The 22,252-nt window shown below is 38.3% G+C and overlaps 1 protein-coding gene across 3 annotated transcripts in view; it reads left to right on the top strand.

Moving 5' to 3' along the window:
- The first annotated feature begins 4 nt into the window (after window positions 1-4).
- LOC106958015 (inactive dipeptidyl peptidase 10-like) overlaps window positions 5-22,252 on the top strand; it is a 59,211-nt gene continuing 36,963 nt past the window's right edge. Inside the window, exons 1-3 of one of the 3 annotated variants that reach the window (XM_015049665.1) lie at window positions 5-365; window positions 20,654-20,768; window positions 20,860-20,955. In XM_015049665.1, the coding sequence (XP_014905151.1) occupies window positions 306-365; window positions 20,654-20,768; window positions 20,860-20,955 (271 nt within the window). In that variant the 5' untranslated portion in view covers window positions 5-305. Of the gene's footprint in view, window positions 366-14,179; window positions 14,364-20,644; window positions 20,769-20,859; window positions 20,956-22,252 lie in introns of those variants that run through there. The other 2 variants (XM_015049666.1, XM_015049664.1) reach the window with 2 other exon arrangements.

Raw genomic sequence — 22,252 nt, 5'->3', positions numbered from 1 at the left:
ATCCTAGTTTATGAGCTGCCCGTCAGCTGAATGTGAAGCAGCGCATCGTTGCTATAGAAGGGGTAGTAGGCGTGCAGAGAGGAGAAAAAGAAAGAGCGGAGAAGACCGGATGCAAACGCACTGGAAACCATTCAGAGACGGAGAGAGAGAGACACAAAAGGAAGAAAACGGATTGTTGATGGAAATGTGTTCCGTCTGGTGACACTTCCAGGGGCTGCTCCGGCGGATAAGGAAGTCAGGGGAAACTTTGGTTCTGTCCAGGATATTATTGTTTTCTGGTCCTGCTGTCAGACTGAGGAGCCAAGATGAACCAAACTGCATCGGTGGCGCATCAGATAGACTCTCAGCCCCTAAGAGATAGCAAGGTATGGCGCGTCTGCTCGTGTTGCACCTCTTAACTTGAACTAAAAGTCAGAATTTTCACGTTTGGGTTGCTGAGCTGGAAGTACTTTTTTTTGCCTTGGCTTTTGATTTAAAATTTCCCTTCCAGCGATTTAATACTATGTTATTAAAGGGTTTTTAAATGGTCATGATTCTTAGGGATATTGCTATTCTCTAAGCCCTACGTCTAATTTTATCTTCTCAACTGCTTATTTTTGCAACTTTTTAAGTTTCTTGCTTTCTTGTACACTTTTGTCATGCAATTAAAGGGGCGGTATTGTGCAAAATCAACTATTTTTGAGCTTTACATCTTGTTGTAATGTTACCTTCTCATCAAAAATATACCTGGAGGGTTGCTTTGATTCTTACGTGCAGGTTTGAGAAATTCTTTAATCTTCCATGGGAAAATGTCTGGGTGGGCGTAGCTCCGCCTCCCAGGCACAGCTCCTCCTTGGAGCCCCTTCAGACTAGCCAGCAGCAATTAGCCAACAGCTGGTGGAAAACATTTTTCAAGGGTTAACAGAGGAGCGATGTGAGGACTTCCTGAAGGCAGAGTTTCAGAAATAGCAGGATTTATTAAAGAGACAGAGGCCAATTTTAAGGCATTAAATTTTGAAGTATTTATATATATATATATATATATATATATATATATATATATATATATATATATATATATACATATATATATATATATATGTATATATATATATATATATATATGTATATATATAACTACTGAAATTAACAGTTGATTGTGCTATAAAATGGCACTGTGTACCTGGAAAATACATAATACTGCCTCTTTAAGAAAATCATTTTCAATAAATTAATAAAATGGTGTCAGAGGTATGGAAAAATTCTCTGAAGATTTAAAGCAAGAAGAACTGAGGTCTGGAGAAAAGATTTGGCAATAGTAAAAAATAAATTGTACTTGTACAAATTGTAATTGTACTCTTGTTCGGGAAAAACAGAAGAGGATTGGTTGGAGGCTAATCTTCGACTTTTCCATTACCTCAAATCTCACGTTTCTTCCTAGATTCCTGATTTTATCAACCCCGTGTCAAACAAGACCAACTACTTGCAACATTTCGTATCTAAAATACAGAGCTTTCTCAAGCGCGTACATTTTAAAACCGGTGAATCCCAAATTATTCAAAGCTACAGTTTGAACAAAAAGCTCAGTAGCACATAAAGCTCCTTCTTTAAATCTGAGGTATGCAAATTAAAGCTCTGTGAAAAGAAATGTAAGGCTCAAAGTATAACCGGTTTAAGATATATGTTGGTGTGAAACATACCCTGAGAAACACATTTTAGCAACAAAACCTTTATTCAATGTCATTTTTAAACAGTAAAATGACCTTATGTTTTGTCATTGAGGCAGAGACCTCGACAGAAAACTCTTTCAGACTAAAGTACTTTACTGCAGCTTGCAGTTTATGCAAAGTGGTTCTTCAGTGTAAGCATATCCCTAAGAAGTGAGGACTGACAGTGAGGCAAAGTCTAATCCTGTGTGCTGCTGCAGTCCCTCATCCGGACTAGCGTAATCTGACAGAAGGGAGCCTTGATAAGGGAGGGAACATATACGAAACCCTTTAAAAAAAAAAAAAACCCAGTCACTTTACTGAGTAGTTCTTGTGATACAAGTGGGTTCTGATAGTGTATGCAAGGATTACATGCTGTATAATGATGGGAACATTTTGATTTGAACTGTCCTACTGTAGCCGCTTGTTTCAGTGGTTCATTGGATGCTCCAATTGTACGTATTTCTTTTGGTTCACTGTAGTTTGAAATATTGACTACAAAAATGTCCACTATAGACGCTTTGCTACGTGACGTCTCATGCAAAAAAACAGCTCGCCGATGATGACTGCCACTGGGTTTAGCTGTCCAGTTGTCAACATGACACACTAAATCATAAATATGATATATAAAAGGAAAACAAAGACAGTGCTTTGCTTCTAATTGTTGACACTATGACAACCAATGTAAAAGAAGGGTATCACATTTCACAGGCCAGGAAAAAGTTTTAATAAAAAAAATTACAGTGAGGGAGATAGAAGTAGGTCAGCTATGCTAGCTTGACTTTGACAATCTTAACATGTGACTATGCTGTGGAATTTGGTGCGTTTCGGTTCAGCTGGAAAAAACAAATTCGACTCACAAACAGCTCTCTGACAGATCATTAGCAGAGCAGGTTTCTAAATGAGCTAATCAACCACTGCTGCGTTCAGACGATCACTTATTAACCGCAAAATAAACATCAATCCTGAAAACATAATACTGTAACAGATTGAATGTCCTGTTCTGTGTGTGGGAAATGTTTGTGTGTGTTTTTGGTGTTGAATTCTGATACAGTAGTGGAGCTCTGGTTAGTCAGTTGCCATAGCAACAAAGTCTGTGTGTGGCGTTGCTGACAGAGTGAGAAAAAAGAATACAAATGGTTTTGAGATATTCTTCAATGAGTTTCCTGTGTAATTCTCCCTTAGACGAGGCGCATTGCACTAAATCCAATTGTTCTGTGCGGCAAGTAAAAGAATCGTCTTTTTTGCATTCCAGCGTATGTGAAATTTCCGGATGTAAATATTACGTGAAACGTGTCTACACAGCTGAAAGTGTTTACATGCATTAAATTTGGCTGAGCCAGTCACTTCTATAAAAGTCTATAACATCTTGGAATGAAGCAATTGATTCCTTCAGGATCAACAAAGTAAACTATCAGTTCATTTTGTTGATAATAAAAGTTGTGTGACGTGGTCGCAATAGGACTTTGAGTGGGCAGCGGTATATTGTGGTTGTTTACTGTTCTCATCAGAATAAGCAGAAAGACAAACTGCACCAAGGCACAAACTTCACTTATAACCAGCACAATGGTGAACAGATCTGGTTGCATGTATACCAGAGCATAAAGACATGGACAGTTGAGTTTATGCATTAATTAGAGTGCAGACTGCAAAATTGACCTTGTTGTCCAACATCAGTGTCTGACCTCACTAATGGTCAAAAAGTCCCTTAAGCGCACACAACTTCAGTTGGTGGAATGAAACAAGAACTGTAGTGGAAGGGAATAAAAATGTTACAGATGCTAAAAAAATGGGGCCGACATCATTTTAAATCTACTGGATAAAGAATAAGATGTATTTATGTGCATACGTAAGTAAACAAGTGAATACTTTGGACAATATTGTGTATTTCCAAAGTTAAAAATAAATAAGAATATCAGAAGAAGGGAGCTTTGATCAGAGAATGTCAGTCCGTCGAGTGTTGCAAAGCCAACAGGTTCAGAGCAGACATCGGGTTTAGGGCTGGTCTGTGTTAATGCCTGTGTAACAATAAAACATAAAGAAAGGTTTATCATCTTCTCTGTGCCATTTGTTCTCCTCGTCTGCTTCCTTATTCTCAGTTGCTGCTATGATCATGTCGGCTGTTGCTAAGTAACTTGTTATTCTGGGACATTTTTTATCATATATATTTCAGTTAAATCCCGCTCGCTCAGGGTCAGAGGAGTGGGTGTGCTTGTTCAATGGAATTCGCTGTGAGTCAGTTGTCGAGAAAAAAAAAAAGAATCCTTTAAGAATGAAAAGACACTGAAATGTTTCTTTCATTTGGAGTGCTCGAGTTTGAAAGACAACGACCTGCTGACAAAGTCTCCTTTAGAATATTTTTTGAATATACAAAAACATGTTTAAAATACGTCCTTGAGCTGAAAGCTTTGACAAGAACGCTGAATACCTACGAAGGAAGACGATGTCAGGATAAACGGAAAGATTCAGAACATTTTGTCCACCTGCTGAGGTTCATTTGAGACTTAGAGTGTAAGAAACTCCACGTTGCAGTCACTTTTTTTATCAAAGCTGTGATAAAAAGCAGACAAGAATCCAACACTTCTTGTTGGCTTAAGATCAATTCCCTACTGAGACCAGAAGTTGTGTTGCTATGATTCTGCAGCAGTTTTTAGATTCCTGTAACCATCAAAATGAGTGAAGGAGTAATATTTATTTATTTACAGAAATTCTGGATCAGCAGGTTATCCCCATAGACCAGAATCCAACTTCTGTTTGCTGATTTGTCAACTACAGACTTAGAGAACCAACTTGGACGGAACATAGACAAGAAGTTAGTGAGGTTTAGGAGTGATTAAGAGAAGCATTGGGTTCAAATTTTGATATTTTTCTGGTAAGACTCTGACGACGGGCGAAAGTGAGCAGATTGCCGTCCTGCCGGGGTTCATCCACCTCTGCTGTGCCTAACAACCGTCACAGCCACTGAATATTAACACTAACCCCACGTTGTCAACACCATCTGTTGCCGTGGAGACGGGCGTTGAAGGAAATCAGGTCGTTAGCGTCAGAAATGGAGAGAAATGACAAATAAATCTTTATCTTTATTAAACTCAACTGATATTTGACTTAAAGGCAAGAGAGCTGTTATTTAGACATCTTAAAAGTACATTTTTACTTTTCAAAAACTGCGTGTGACTCATAACCTCACACAGTTTTTTGACCAACTTCCAAACGATGTGATGCAATGTGTGATTTTAACACTAGAAACCAAAGGAAAGTGTCAAAAAGGGAATCTGTGAACGGCTCACTGATGCTGGCAACGTTTGGGTAGATTTATGAGAAACTGGATCAAGATGGAAATCACCAGTAATACAACTGGAAGAAGAAGAAGGGAAGGACACAAAAAGGATAAAGGAAGCTTACAAGAAAAGGGCTAGATGCAACAAGGAAGCAAAGAGAGGACATAATTGAGGTAGTACACAAGTCACGTGAGGAAGGATAGGAAGAAAAGGATAGAAAGAAAGGAAAGACACATAAATAAGAAATAAACGGAAGAAAACGGATGGGTGGAGATCAAAATAATGAAAGGAGGAAGAAACAAAGGACACAACCAGTAAGAAGGTATGACATTTGGAATAAAATAATTAAACAAGGAAACAAAAACACAAAAAAGGTGTTTGACCTCTGACCTGCACTGTCAGCTGGGTGACCTGATGTAGACAGGTGTGTGTCTCCAAATCAAGTCCAATAAACTGAAATGTCCAGAGCTGGACTCCACTTAAGTTATAGAAACATCTCAAGGATTTTCAGCTTCACGTGAAAGGCTGTAATTTCTTAAATATAATTTGTTTTCTACTGTTAATACATTTGTTGGAAAATTTTTCAACACCATCATAATGCAATATTTGTGTGTATTATTTTGAGGAAAGAAATTAACTTACTATTTGGAATAGGATCGTAACATAGCAAATATGGATCAGTGTATAAATTCCCTCTTATTTTTCCTATTTCAGTTATTCAGCTTGGAAAATACAGAACTCGATTACCAGAACCAAAGATTCCTGGTAATCAAATTTCACTTCCAGGATTCCTTCAATGTTTGGAAAAGTATCAAATTTGATGAAATATTTCGTAGATTATGATTAACATGTAACAAGAAAAGAGAGTACAGAAAAGTATATATTTTATATATAGATATAAAATATTATATATTTTTTTATTTAGATCTTGATACATTCATCGTAATGTAAGAGATATATAAATAATGGTGCACATATAAAACTATAATGTTACTAATAATTTAGCACCTGGTAATTATGCACGCTGAGAGACCAAATAATTAAAGATTGTAACATATTTCATTGTGTATATTGCTATGTTTTGGTTTTGTCAGCAGAGGGCAGCATTGCACAAGTGTTTGTCTTTTTATTTTGCTGTCAAATCAACAAAGTGGATATGAAACATAAACAAGCAGGACCTAAAATTTAAGCAAAAACAGTTCTCTTTCAAAAACTATGAAACATAGAAACTAAAGGCCTTTAATCTCTAACGTGTCCCGCTCATCTCTTTTCATTCTAGCGTTTGCTGATGAAAGCGTCCACATCGGTCCAGTCTCAGGCTGCTTGTTTACTCAGACGTGTTTTTATTTTTGTTTCAGTGAGTCACAGCGTGGCCCACTTGGCGCCAAGCACCTCAGGAATCATCTCAGGTTAGAGGCGGCTCTCAAACACAATTGCCCAGATGAAGGTCATTGCTACGGAGGCTGCAGGCCGCAGGCTGCTCTGTGCTTGTGCATCCCAGCACAGTGATGGGAGACAGCATAGCTAAACAGCACACGTAGCATACGGAAGATTCAAGAAGAGATCTGGCAGCGTTTGCATACCGGAGCTGAAATACAGGGAACGTACCCGACAGTATGCTAACATTTACTGGCAGGAGAGAGTCTTCACACAAGTTAAGCTGTGTGACGTCACATTCCTGATCCAAAGAGTTTGATGTGATATTGGCCTGACCTTTGCAGCCATAGCAGCTCATCATCTACTGAAGATAAACATCACAAAGACACATGAAGCTTTCAGAGACGGACTTGATGAAAGGATGGATGGATGTAATGTTTCTAAACATTTAGTCTCTGGTGATTATGCAAATTAAGATGACCAATCCATCCATCATCCATTCATGATGGATGGATGGATGGATGGATGGATGGATGGATGGATGGATGGATGGATGGATCCATTCATGATGGATGGATGGATGGATGGATGGATGGATGGATGGATGGATGGATGGATGGATGGATGGATGGATGCTGCCTCAGAATAACATATCCCATCATATAAAGTTGAGAAGTTGACAGGTTGCTGTAGAAACCAGTAAAGTTGTCCAGCATCGTGAAAATCAGGTAAATTTGTCACAAAGCCCCAACAAACAAACTCAGTACCCGTCCATTCTTTCACTCCAATTAGCAAAACCTTAAAATAAAACATAACTGCACTACAAACATACCTAAAACCATAACTGTCCAATTAACACTGACGTATGTTAACCTGATGTTAACCTGGAGTCTGTTTTGGAGCATAACATTTAAGAAGACGGTCTCTAAGGGATTTAGATTCATGCATAACACCTAAAACTGGCTGGTGAGCTTTTTAATGTTTGTTATATTGCATTTCTGTGAGCAATTCTGCAGATCATTTACACTTTTCCCAACCATTTCAGAACACAGAAAGTTTTGTCCTTGATGAGATGCCTTGAGTATCATGAGTTACAACAATTACATTCCATCTAGGATTAGAAAAGTATTTTTTGAACGGAGTTAAATTATTATAACTAAACACACTGATCGGTGCTCGGTCCTCAAAGGCGGCGCTAAGTCCACCCAGCTTTTTTGCACAACTGAATGGATGTGAAGGAAGATTAAAGGATTTCTCAAACATGCATGGCAATCAAGGCAACACTCCATATGTATTTTTGATGAGGGAATAATACTTTAACATGAAGTAAAACTCAAAAAAGCGAATTTTACATGATACTGCCCCTTTAAAGTTTTTGAGTCAAAACAAGGTTGTCCTGGTCCAGGACTTTCTGATGTTCTCTCTGGGTACTTCTGCTTCGTCCCACAGTCCAAAAAGCATGGCTGTTAGATCAGCTGGTCTCTTAAATTGTCCCTAGTCTTCTGTTGCCTCTGTCACAACGTTTTTGGAACGTGTTGCAGGCATCAAATCCCAAAATGAGTGGATGCTTACAAAACCACACAAAACATTAAACATCTTGTCTTGATTCAAATGAATTTAGGTCGGAAGGGATCTCCAAATTCTGTTGTTTTCCACAACGTCCTAATTTTATTGGATTTGGAGTTGTAGTACATGTCAACAGTTGTGCTGTTACAAAGCAAAATATGGAAAAGTAAAAGCAATAAATATCTGTACCTGAACTCCTCTGTTGCCTTTTAGCACAGAAAAGGAAGTTAATTCATTACAATGCCAACCATAATCCCCTTGACACAGATTAGACTATCAGACTGATGTCAAGTGAAACTGGGTTGACTGATTTTACGTGTGAATGACACCATTATTTTTTTTTTTTTTGGTGCACACACGTGTGTGCTAAGCTTCTGTTTATCCTGAAGACAAAAAGACACGCGTCCTTTTGACGAGAACAAGACAAAAGTCAAAAGTCCGTCTTCGGTTGGACCTAAGTGGAAAGAACGCCAAGCACTTTTGGGCAAAGTTACGTGGAATCAAGTGGCAGGAGGCGGTGATCTGCCTGGATTTCAGGATAAACCATGGATCAAGAGCTCAGGTTCACAGAGGTGAGATTTTAGGGTGGCTCTACTGTTTCACTTAAGGCATCGTGCTTGCTTACAACATATTGTACGCATCGACTCCAGTCTATTAAGCGTTGTTGGTTTTGAATTCAACAAACATGTTGAGAATGGACTCCTTTGGGTTGGAAATTCCCAGCAGGACTTACTACGTCCAGGGAGACGGGAAGCTCGAAAAAGCTGAAGCGGTTTCCTGTGGGACTCAAAGTGTGTCAGGCTGTGTTTGTTTGAGATACGAGCGGAGAATCTTAGGACACAAAGAGGAAGGAAATGAGGGAAGGAACACTGAAGGATGGAAAGGAAGATTGGTAGGACACAAGAAAGGAGGGTGGACATCAGGAAGGAAGGACACAAGGTAAGAGGTAGGATGGCAGGCAAGGAGGGAAAGGGTAGAGGAAAAATCTACAAACACTAATATTTATTCATTTTATTAATCATCATTAACCAAGTAATAAGTGCAAAAGTTTTAAGTGGTTTCTCTGTAAAGCATCATTGGTTGGAAGCAATTTTTGTTACCTGCCATTTGTGATCCAAGAATTATAGTAGTTCATATTTCAGTTTGAGTGGTTTTCATTAAAATAAGACTATGATAAAAAAAATACTTGTATTTCCCTATTTTCTCCCCTCATTCTTTACGCCTGAAATTTGAATCTAGGATTTGGAATTTGACTGAGCTTTTTGCCAGTAGTTGTGATATTTGTATCCGTAATATGGATACAAAAAAAAAGACTCCTGCAGTTAGAGCTGGATATTGAAGGAAGGAGTCTTTGTTTGAATGTGAAAATTGCAGATGATTTTCCCTTCATTTAATTGTCTCCCTCGGTGATTAGCCGAGCAGAGCATCAGACCAGATAATGGGTCAATAAATCAACACTGACCCACTTTTTCCAAGGTTAAGGTTCCGCTTCATCACCCAAATAGCAGCTATTTATTCCATCACTGGCAAAGTTTGAAATTTTGCTTCAGTTAATCAATGAGAGAAACTGTAAAAAATTATTTTTTGATGGTTTAAATTGTAAATAAACAAAATACACAAAAAGCTCAACTGTCTATAGAAGAGAAAGGAAACAATTATTTTATGTAGGCTTTTCATGATGTTCTGAAAAGGAATATATATATATTTTTAACCAAATTTGAGCAGTAAATATTATGTCATCTCTGTGCATAAATGCGCCTCATTTCTGTTTTGAGCTACACTCCCCCTCATGGTGTGTAATTTTCATTTGAGTTGGAACAAAGAAGCTTTAAAATAGGTATGAATACTTTTAGAGGAAGATTACACAATCTATAAATTATAAAATCTACTTTGCGTTGGCCAAGCGCATACAATCCCACTAAGATATAATGAAGTTTCTGACTGCAACTTGGAAAAAAATGTCAGCGCATGCATACACAATTATGTGAATTACCTAAAATATTCAAAATCAACTTTCATGCATTTTAAATGTTATATATTTATTGACGCTTTACACAGAAATAAGACTTTCGGGGGTCTTTTAGGTGCATCTTAACCAAAGAAAAGCTAAAAAAAAAGAGTCACAAATGTGAAATATATTATAGGACTCTTTATAAACTTCCTACGCTCCCCCCACCCCATTTTTTCAAATAAATTAAAACAAATCCCTCAGTAGCCAGCAAAGGCTTCACATCCTCAGAAAAAGACCGGAAGGTCAAGAATCTTTTGAGTTAATTAACCTGCTTCCTTATCACAAAAACAGTACTCAGCTGGCCCAAGACCAGAGCCCTGTGGGTTTCCACCCAGACAGCAGGTTAATTGCCTTCACCTCATGCCCAGGTGTACATCAGCTTTGATTAGACAGCAGCTCCTTTAAGTTCTGTGTTTCTATCTTATGTATGTCATTGATGTTTCTTAGCTCTTTCTTGAAAGTCCAGATTGTAAGGAAAACAGGCACAGAAGGTTTAAAGGTTTCAAATCAGGAGGCTATAAAGCTCTTAAGTTGTTCATTATTAATAAGAAAAGCAACATGTAGCGCTGATAAACTACACAGAGCTTCATGATAACGGCTGAAGTAAAGATGCGAAAGTAAAGCCTTTGGTGCGACGGCTGCTGGGGGATCGGATGCCTTTGGGATGCGGTGAACTTCCAAATCACCAGGAAAGGTCATTGAAAGAGAGATAGAGATCATTTCCATCTGGTTTCTTATTCCGTCTGTTGAATATTTAATGACGAAGGGAAGAAAGTCCAACATAAGCTTTGAGGATATCTTCCTCCTACACTTTTCTCTTTCTTTTTTTCTTTTTCTATCACCTTCATTTTCTGTTACTGTTTGCTTTCTTTCTCTTGAATTTCTGAAGCGTCTTTACATTCTCCCTCTTCATCTGACTATGCTGCTCATTCGATTTCCAGACTCATCTGAGTTGCAGAAAAAGGTTACTTCCAATGGAAGCATTCATGTTGAGAAAACTTTTGAGCAAATTTACACTCCTAGTCCAGTAGGTGGCGATAAAGTAGTTTGTCAACCATCTATTTCTAACGTGTTAGCTTTTACCGTATGCGATTTGACAAGTTGTATTTCCCCCCGTGGTTTCGGGAACTTAGAGTTGATGGGACACCCTCATCACTTCCCCAGTGTCTGACCGTGACATTTGCCGCGGTCTTCTTGGGCGTAGCGCCACAACCGCTCAGGTTAAAGTTTAAGCTAGCTATTTTATCCTGCTCTCATTCCCTTATCTTCCTGTTTTTTTGGCCTGCTTGTGTCATTAGTGGCATGTTTGTTGGTGTTCAATTTCTAGCATAATGGTGGGCAACACAAAACTGATAGACGCCAAGATGGTACTCATGCATTGGTTGTGAAGTTTGGGCTGTGTGAATAGAGAGGTGAATTCCTTCGCTAACAAACAAAATTCAGACTGGTAAGAGATTTTTTTTCAAGTGGGAAGTGTTATGAAAAAAAAGCAGACCAGGCAACTTCAAAATAAGAAAATTATCAAAGCATGACCATTTCAAACACTTTATTGGGAATTCCTGAAAGCGAGAGCAATGAGATTCTGAATATGGAGCTGTTCTACCAGACCGACCTCAAGCACTCATATTTATAACCGAGTTGTTTAGAGAATGTGGTTTCTTTTCACTCAAGGCAATTGTTAGTCATGAGATCGGTGTGGCGTGAGTCTCTACTGGAGTATTCTGTTTTAAGAAAGAGGCAGAAACTTATTTTCAATGAGCTCGTTTTACAAAAGCAGAAACATTTTCCACGACAGAAGTACTCGCATAAGTGAAATTTGTATGTGAACAAAAATTCTGACTTAATATTGTTTTGCTTTGCCGACTAAGATCAGGCGTTGGCAACAACTATTTACAAGTGCGGGCAGCACTGTTTGCAAGAAGGTTGTCGGTTCAAGTTCCTGCCCAGGAAGACTTCTATAGTTTATCGTTTGCAATTCTAGATTAGTAAAGTCAGTCTTTAAGTTTTAAAGGTCCTTCTCTGTCTGAAGTTAGACAACACCGCTCTAAATCGTTCTGTTTGGATGGATTAATTACTCCTGCTGTCCAAAACTCTTCATCCTTTTATCACTCTTTCATACCTCGTCTGACAACCAAACCTGGCCTTGACATCAGCTAATCGATGGAACGTCCCCGTCATGATCGGTCATGCCTGGAAAAACTGAACCTGCTAGATTTAATTTCCAGTAGAGACTGTCTGATGTGTGTAAAAGACACTCAATATTGTGACACATATTTAATAAGGATAAGTATGCCTGTGAATGAGAGCAGACACTGAACTACGTTTACTTTGTGCAACTCGATCAATCATCAGGCTACACAACGGGAGAGTAGAATAACCTTACTGGTTGGGTTTTGGGTTTTATCCACAGATCAAAATAAGATTGTTCACATAAGCGGCAGGTCTTCATAGGCCAAAGAAGACTTCATTTGATCACAACAGGCAAGGTCATAAAAATATTGAATATTAGGATATTATTGACTTAGGATACCTTCTGTATGAAAGATTCTTTTGACTGATCTAAAAATAAGTTTCAAAGGTAATAGAAGGACGTGAAGTGGGTTATGTAAATCCTTCTGCCTATAAATTCATGGTGCACTGTGTGGAATCCTAAAATTAAAAAAATGTTTGTACATGTTGGCATCGGAAGCTGAAATACGTCATTTTCTTGTCAGATACAGAAAACCCCCTCAGGATAGTTTGTGTTCTCCATTGACTCCCCCATCTTCATTTGTCTGGTTTTCCATTTCCCTCCCTCGTGCTATAATCGTTATTTTTAGATGGGGTGTTGGGGAAGAGTCTGCGTTCTTCCTTCAGGGCGTTCTCTGTGACACCTATCTATTTGCATTCAGCCACTTGGCAGCTGTAAAGACCAGCTGGTCACTGATCTGCTGCACAGTCTTGCCTTATTGTCGTCCAGGGGGATTTCGGATGGAGTCTTGGACCCGTTCCTTCTCCGGTGACATGCAGAGATGTAATCCCATCATTTAGAAGATGAGATGCTTTACCGGCAGATATCACAGAAGGATTCCTGGTCCCTGAAGTGATACAGTAGAAATAGCGACGTGACGTGAGGTAAAAATAACAAGTCGTCCCACAGACTCACTGCAGTTCTCTGTGGGGATGTTATAGTTATCAAAAATGTTGATTACAAACAAATATACCAGAGGACTGTCTGAGTGGTAGAGAAAAAACAGCTGTGATGAACGAAGGTTAGTAGTTTAAATTGAACTGGTGGCTTTTTGTTGGTTTTCAAGTATTCCAATTCCAAGATCATCCTTTTTGATCAACAATAGTCTCTGAAATCAATACTCAATAAGCATATACTGTATAATATAACATTGGTTGTTAGTTTTAAATTGTGTTATATTGCTGTCTATGAAAAGAACTTACGCAGAGAAATATTAAGGTGAATCTTAAATCATTTCGGTAATGACTGGCTTCTTTCTCAATCATTGTATTAACTATTTATCATCTGATAATCATTTTAGACAGGGGCGCAACTACATATTATTATTCAGGTGAAACATAAATCTCACCCCCCCGCCCAAAAGGAAGGTACGTAAGGGTGAGGGAGCGTAGAAAACATACGGTCGCTCTTATCCGTATGAGCGACAGTATGTTTGCCCCTTGCACTCGTTAATGCGAGAAAGTTTCCCGTAACGAGATTAGTTTTATATTTCGTTTCATGTTAATGAGGAGCTTATAATTCATTATGACGATAAAAATTTCTCGTTTTAAACGCGATAAAACATCACAGATAGGCCACGACTTAAAAAGGAATGAAAGGGCTCGTTGATTCTCTCCATTCAGTTTCACTGTTGCTACCCTCATTTTATTAGTTTGGTTTAAATGATAAAAATGTTATGAGTTTTTAAAATCTCAGTTTTCTTGTTTTAAAGTGTTTTGCATGTCGTTGTAATGAGAAAGCTTTCTCATTTAAACAAATAATGCTCTTTAACTAAAATTCAAGCTCTGGCTGTCTAACGCTGCTGTAACTTGGTTTCGAAGCGCCTCAAATATTTCAAATATTTTCACATTTCCGCCGATATAATTTTGATTTTACTTTGAAACCGTAACCAGATGTACTTGTTGGTTGTATTTTGCGATAACTTATGTCGCTGGTTTCAGGCAGTGCTTAGTATTTAAAAAAAATGACCGCAAGATGCGGTCACTCGCGCGTTTTCCACAACTTTTATTGTGAAGCTCAAACCGGATGCAGTCGCTGTTGCAGAGCAAGAGCTTGACGCCCCGCTGTTTAATAATCCTCCAACGGGGTCTCTGGATGTTATTATCACCGGGAGAACGGCTGAATTGAGGCTGCGGATTGAGACAGAAGCAGCGGGAGAAATGACAGCGTCTAAGGATCCGGTCAGGAAAAAGCCGAAGGACTCTCAACAGGACGAGGTAGACCCACTAATACCCGCTTTATTTTTATGAAAATCACGTTCAGACAGGCGTTACAGCAGTCACCTTAGAGCACTGATACAGCAACACTATCGGGTCAGTTAGATTATTTATGAGTATTCTACATGTTTATAAATCACTACATATTTGACAAATGCAAAAAAAAAAAAAAAAAACGCGTATTCTTTATATGTAGAGTTTTAATATGCAACACCATGCTGTTAGAAAGAGTGTTCTCCACTTGTACGAGTGGAGTTGGGATTGGATATTGACAGTCTTAAAATCCCAGGTGAAAGCTGCAGCTGCTGCATCACACCCGGTCGTTTTCTATCTCACAGGAAGATCTGTCTGCAAGCTGCAAAGCCTTAAAGTCTGTCAGCACACAGCTATCAGCCTTCTTCAAGCTCAACCAGAATGAGATTTTAGGAATATGCTGTCAACGGTGTCTTCAACAGGTTCCAAAAAAAACAGAAAAGAGAAAAGAAAAATTGAGTTATTCTAGACAGGCAGGAGAAAAAAGAGGTATTTTCTTGGTGTTACTGTTTGGTATAATTGTGACTGTCAGTTTACTACAGTTGATCTTTGAGGCGTTTCTTCCTTAATTGTTCATTGACTAAAGCTTCCGTTTAGCTCCTGGTTGTGTTTGTTCACGACTTTAAACCTTTGAAAATTCGTTTATGTGACTTTGTGCTCAATTTCAGCTTGTCGTATCATTCTTTTATAAGTACACAGACAGGTACTTACATGATTTGGAAGTGGAGGGAAAATTATGCATCCTTTTTAATATATGTACATAATTTTGAATAAAGTAATGGCCTAAGTAAATGCATAAATCAACAAATTACCCCCTTCTTATTGCCATAGAATGATTAAAGCAAAAAAAAAAAAAAAATCACTTTGAGAAATAACGACTTAGGTCATTATTTTGGGAATGTGACAGTATAATACGTAAATACAAAATGCTTTTACATACCTTCTTCCCACTTGTTTTGCCAAATGTCTTTCTGCCTTTTATTCCAAAAGCAAATATTGAGTTTTAGTTCTGTCCTCCAAGTCAACATTTATTGGTGAGAGGGCTGCTGTTTTTTTTAAATTTTTTTATTTTTTATTTTTGAAAGACTGACTCAGTGAAACTACAGAGAACATTATGAGTTAATTAGTATTTTTTTAATCACTGCCCAATCTTTAGATTTATAAAACAGGTTATAAGTTTCCACATTTTGTTTTCCTCAAACTTGAAATGTTTTGTATTAGTTGTGCTGTTCTAATGGAAAAAAAAAACATTTTGAAATGAATTACCTTTGACTATACTTATTCCTTACACTTTTATTACAGTTAAATGTTAGGTCCTCTAGACCAGCAGGGGGCACTCAACAGAAACTCTGGTTGTTAGTTTTGAGTAACAACTTGTATTTCAGACCTCTAACTAGTGATTGTCTCACTTCTGATTCATAGCTTTGGTTCTTAAACTTAAACCCAATAGTTTTTTGTTTTAATAGATAATAGATATAGGCTTGTGAGTGAAGTGGAAGTTTTTATTTTGAAATTTTTCATAGTTAACACATGTAAATTCTGAATCTCTAATGAGAGGTTGTTGTCAGTTTAAGAAATAGCTTTTATTTTGAAACTAACTGGAGCCAGTTACTAGTTTGTAGCAGTATCGTTAAACCTGAACATTTAACCTGGCTAAATTGCTGGATTTAAAGTGCAGCTTTTATTTAGGAAATTCTAACAAAATTCTAGATAACCATAATTTTTTTTTTAACTTGGTCATCAACAGGAAAATACGGTTTCTTCCAATAACAGCACTTTTAACTTGCTCGTCAAAATTGTCAAGAAGAGACATAATGGTGGCAAAACTAAGAAAATAATCTATTAAGTGTATAAAATAATAAAACAGAAATTCATCAAACTTAGTAATAAAGATGTTAAATGTCAAAATGAAACTTGGGGTTTCATTAGAAACAAAATGTTTTCTTTCTAGATTAATGTCGAAATGAAGTAGAGATATTTGGTCACTATACAGCACCATGTTTACAGGAAGTGGTGGCCCCAGAACAAATTCTGCTCAGGGCCACGGTAATGTTTTGACTGGCCCTGCTTGCAGCATCAATCTGCATTACATTTGCTTTTAGTCATCACAGTTACTATGATAATAATCTGCCACTCTGCTTTGTTAAGCTAGACATCCATGGCTGATTTATTCTGTAGTCTATGTCCAGTTAGGAACATCTCTGTCCGTTTCCAGCTTCCCATCATCCAATCTTGAGGCGAGGTTTAAATCTTCGCTGTGTTTTTGTGTCCTCACACACACGGCAGTCACCCCAAAACACCGACAGGCACACTTGCCTTCCTCGTCTGCTTTGCTTTCCGCCGATTCGAGGCCAACGAGGACGCTTTTGCAGCGGACCGTGTCTGATGGCGCGCACAGGGGGCGCGGCGGGAATTAGCTCCGAGGTGTTGAATTAATGCTTACAGAGGAGTCGATGACTGCTCAGCGAGTGTGTCCAGAAAAACTCCACCGACTGCCGAGTGTGTCGGTAGGAATCACTTCCTTTTGCTTCATTGATTAAACGCTGTGCGCCTCGGCAGCTGCGCGTGTGATACGGATTGCTCTGTGCCTCGTTATCCTCACGATGTGGATTCTGCTGGTGTACTTTGATTGGGAAAAAAAGAGCTACATCAATGTTGAAAATGTTTCATTCAATGTTTCACTGAAAACAAATTGTTTCTTACTACGTCAAAAATGACTAAGTGATAATTATAGTGATATTGTGAAAGATTCTAAACTTTAATACTCCTTGTAATTCTCACTGGCTGTGTTTCCGCTACAAATCTGAGTAAAACTTTGTAAATATCGTACTAATGTCAAATTTTGCAATTGCGGTTCCCCCATTGAATGAACACGAATAAAATATGTGAATATGTTTGTTGACACAATAAATCATAAAAAACTAGCCACGTCATGATCCTCCAACAACTTCCTGTTTTCTTCTTCTTCGTGGTTTCCAGCAGTGACAACATCCGGTTGTTGATCATGTGACTTATGTGATAAGAAACAAGTGTTTCCTTTGCAGTTTTGTGAGGTAAAACTATTTCTATACCACTAAAAAAACTCACCTCATCGTAGCGGCAAAACTTTTTATAGACAAAAGAGAGTTTTTTCAAAATTGCCATATTTCCTTCGAGTGAATTTATATCTGTAGCTGTGAATGGAAATGCAGCTACAGATAAATATTCCAACACCTTAAAAACATTGTGTATATGAAAGGACAGCATCCCAGCTGTGAAGTATGGAGGTTGCAGCAACAGATGGCGTTATGAGGAAAAAAAACAGTATATGGATGTTGATCCTAAACATACCACCAAATTAGCGACAAGGTGGATGAGAAACAACCAAATGCCAAGGAAATGTGTGTAAATCTCTGAATGTTAAGAACAGAATAGAACATTTGTTATTATTCCTGAATTTACCTTTGCTGAGACAAACTGACCTTAATCAGAGTCAGACTGAATGACAGTGAAAAACCATTACAACTGTCCAAACTTACTCAGGTACCCATGAATGACATTGTGGATCTCTTTGCGTTCTGTTACACACCTTAAAATACTCAGAAATACCAATGTCATATCAGTTGCCCGTAAAGGTCATTGCAGATGTCAGACTCTCTGCTACTTAGTTTTTTTTGGTCCTGCATTTCCTCTTTTTAAGGCAGTGTGCCTTATTCTTTCTGCCCTGAGGCTGTGAAATTTTCTCACTCTTAGGATTTCTGCCTGTAATACAGAACCAGCTGTCTTGGGGGGTTGAGGGGGGGAACCCTCAGAATTGTGCCTCACTTTTCCATTTTCAGTGTTTAAAAGCATTATTTTAAACTACAAAACAACAGATTCACCACTCAGATATGTTTTCCACAAAAACAAAAATGACTAAAAATAAATATGTATCTTGAGTGCAGAAAACAGATGCCTAAAAAAATGACCACTGTTTTTTAAAAAAAAGCACTTTCATCAATTGAACTCCCACCTTTGCCTCAAATTGCACGCGGATGAGTAACACCTGTCACACCCACCAGGACTCCTGTTTTTGGTCGTAAACACCGTATTTCCTGACATGTTAAATAAAATAGCTAGTATTCATGTTTACAGCTGTGACTCCAGGCTCTTGGAGATGGAAATAAAAGGCAAAAAAACAATTACTGGGATGTTGTATTGTCGCAACACCAAGCGCTGTTAGAAGAGCCTCAATTACCCTCAGCATGGGGAAGAGAGACTCTTCTGCTCTCAACAACATAATCACTCTTAATGCATGAGCATATCCGTCATCGAATAACCACTTTAGACATCAATTTCCATCCTTTTTCTCAGATTTTCCCCCTTACATTAGTACTTCTCAAGTAGTGGAGTGTTGGTAAGATGGTCGGACTTTTAAGTATTAGTGTCTGTGTTCATGCTTGACTGATAAACAAGCCTCCAGTCACAATCAGTGGCAGCAGTGCTCAAACTAATCAACAGGCGGCCTCTTCAACACACAGGTACACTGGAGTATAAAGCTGACGGAGGAGAACGGATGGAGAAAAGAAAAATGGCAACTCCATTGTTTTTTTGTTTCCATTTTGTTAAGGAAGTCGTCTTTGGATGTTTTCGTGTCATTTCCGTCAGCAGTTCTTGCTGCAGCGCCATCACAGGCGAGGAGGTCAACAGGATTTTGAATTGGTTTGGATCGTTTGATACGCGTTTCGGACCTCAGTCAAACCTGACTGACGTCCTAGTGAATCATTTTTTGAGCAGTCTTAATTAAATGTTACAAATCGAGTTAAAGATCTGAAGTTGGAAGTCATCAAATAATCAGGTGACTAAATACAGAATACTGGTGGCAGAGACTCGTACAGAGGGTTTGTACATATAAATACGATTAGATTCTCCATAGTATTTCAATTAAAAAAAATATCTTGGGGCGCATGGGAATAATAAAAAAAAAAAAAGATAATTGAGAACCGACGTCGCTTTAGCTGCTGTTTGCCTGGAGCAGTCTGTGGCTGGAGCGGCAGCCAGCTGTGGTCTAACCTCACTTCTTCCTTTTCATTGTGAAGCTAATTTAACTGGGTGTGCAGTCGACTGGACGAGATCTGTTTATTGTATGGAATGGGACATATTTAGAAGAGGTAAAACAGCTGAATGTATTTTCATCACGGTTAACGGAGAACGCTTTTGGGTCACTTTTGAATCTGCGATTGATAAATAGAGGAGTTCACGGCCGACGCATTTACAACAAAGTGCTCAGCCCACATCATGAGCCCTCCACCACCGTGCTCGACCACCAGGATCAGTCGTTTGTGTGGATTTGCTGTGCGGCATTTCTTTGACGTTGATCCAGACAGAGAAATGTTCATCTTTATTTCCTGATGAAATCTGGAAACATTTGGACATTTTGCATCTTTATTACCAATTTTGATGAATTTGTATTTGTTATTTTATACTTTTGAGAATTCCTTTCATTTTACCACCATTATATCTCTTCCAGACTATTTTGACACTATTTTTTTTCCCTTTGGAGGGAAAACAATAATTAAAAATGTGCTGCAGTTTTCTTGATGTTCCTGAAACAAACCTAAGAGTCCACTAGTAGTTAATACTTAACATTTTGCCATAAGACAGCTACATACCTTCAAGCATAACAAACTTCCCTTCCTTCCTCGGCATCCGTGTGTCAGGTGCCGGTTACGGCCCCCTGCCAAACGTGCCTGACCTCACGTCTTCGCTCAGTTTCCGCTTCAGAATGTGAGGTTAAACTGAAAGCCTGCATCCTTTTGTCCATTTTTCTTTCTTTTTTTTTCCTTTTAGAAGTTGTGACTGCAGGTTAAATCTTCCTTGTGGAAGATTGCTACGGCTTTTTTTCTTCAAATAAGAGTTGAAAGCATTCATTCAAAATCTTAGGTTATATAATTTAAAGCAAGAAAAGAAAAAAAACCAGCTCTTTCTGTAGACAATCTTTTGTCTAGACATGATGATTACGCAGCATTTGCTTTTATCTTGTGGTTTAATGGTTCCAAAGCAATACCCGGTCTTCCATCTGGAAGTTTTCTTTCTGTAAATTATATAAAATAACTCATTTATTCACAGGGTGATATTTAAACACAACAGCTCTTCAGGTATAATAATCCGAAAATGAAGAAAACTCTCATAACCAGACAGATGGATGTTTCTGACCGTTGGGGTTTTGATGCCATTAATATAAAGATTAGTTTTCTGTTGATTTTTATTTGTTTTTGTTTTTTTTACTGGGTTTGCAGGAGTTTGTGGACGTCAGCCCCCCACAGAGGAACTGGAAGGGCATCGCCATCTCTCTCCTGGTCATAGTGGTGGTCTGCTCGCTCATCACCTTGTCCGTAGTCGTCCTCACACCCAGTACGTTAAAATTCATCTTATTCAGATTGCCTGGTCAGCAGTTAAGTGTTTTTACATAAAGCTGAAACACAGCGTTTTATTTTTCTCCCAGCTGAGCCTCCAGAAAGCAGCAAGTCCAAGCTGACCGTGGCAGATCTGTTCAAACCCGAGTTCCAGATTCACGACCCGGAAGCCCGGTGGATCAGTGGTGAGTTTTAGGCTTCAAGCCAACTCTGAAAATTGGAATTAAAATGTTCAGCCCTGATTGTGGTTCTGATGGACCTTCCTGTAGTTTGTCTCGCTTTTTCCAGATGCAGACTTTGGACTTCCTGTGTTTTTAAGTCAATTTTGCCTTTTAAAAAAAATATTTTCCTTTGTTCCAAATTACCCTGGAGATTTTATCTCTACATAATTGAAGTATTTATTTAAAAGCCTCAAATTTTAATATTAACAACAGAATTACAAGTTTAAACCAGAAAGTTATGTTGCTGTTAATTTCACAATTAAGTGTAAACGTGTAAAATAAACTTATTATGGCAAATATCTGTAATTATTGGTTCTGTCTTGGAATCTACGACTTTTTAAGGTTCTCAAACATCAATAAGAGCTAGCTAGTAGCTTCATCTCTATAGACAATATAGTTGTGAAATTTGACATTTCAAACATAAATTCACTTAACCTGTCTGTCACTAGAGGACCCAAATCTGGGTCCTCTCGTGACAGGGGTGTCAAACTCCAGTCCTCAAGGGCCTCTGTCCTGCAACTTTTAGATGCGCCTCTGCTGCACCACACCTGAAAAGAATAATTAGGTAATTAGCAAGGCTCAGGAGAACCGATCTACACAGGGAGGAGGTAATTAAGCCATTTCATTCCACTGTTTTTTACCTGTGGCACATCTAAACACTGCAGGACAGCGGCCCTTGAGGACTGGAGTTTGACACCCCTGTCATTGTGAATGACAACCTGAGACCAACAGGTTAAAGGAAACACACCAATTCCCACAAAACTCTCGTTTTTTGGTGCCAAGATGAGGTGTTTATTTTTAGCCGTGTTTTAATTGTTTTATTTTGCAAAACCGCAATGGAAACACTATTTTCTAATCACACAAGTCTCATGATCAACAACTGGATGTTGCCGCTGGCGCAAACCACGATGACGATGGCGATAGGAAGTGGTTGGAGGATGATGACGTGAACGTATTCACGCGTGAATTCAGTTGTGTTTCTTATTGAATGGAAACACCACAACTGCAAAATTTTTGCTTTTTTTGACATTCGTGGAATACTGACAAAGTTTTGCGTACATTTGTAATAGAAATATCGCCAGTTCTTGGGACTAAAGTGAATGAAATTTGCAGAAAATTGATAATTTTAATAGCAAAAAACTGGCTTTTAAGGGGTTAAAATGTAAGGTAGTAATGGTGAAGACGTAAGTTAATAATGACATTCATAAAATAAAATTAAAAAAAAGAATCTATTGATGCACGATATTTCTATGACAGTGTG

The sequence above is a fragment of the Poecilia latipinna genome, unplaced genomic scaffold (genome assembly GCF_001443285.1).
Source record: "Poecilia latipinna isolate Pla-1442-1.1 unplaced genomic scaffold, P_latipinna-1.0 Scaffold956, whole genome shotgun sequence".
Lineage (NCBI taxonomy): Eukaryota > Metazoa > Chordata > Actinopteri > Cyprinodontiformes > Poeciliidae > Poecilia > Poecilia latipinna.
The sequence above is the reverse complement of the archived record's forward strand: the minus strand, read 5'-3'. Positions and strand labels throughout refer to the sequence as shown.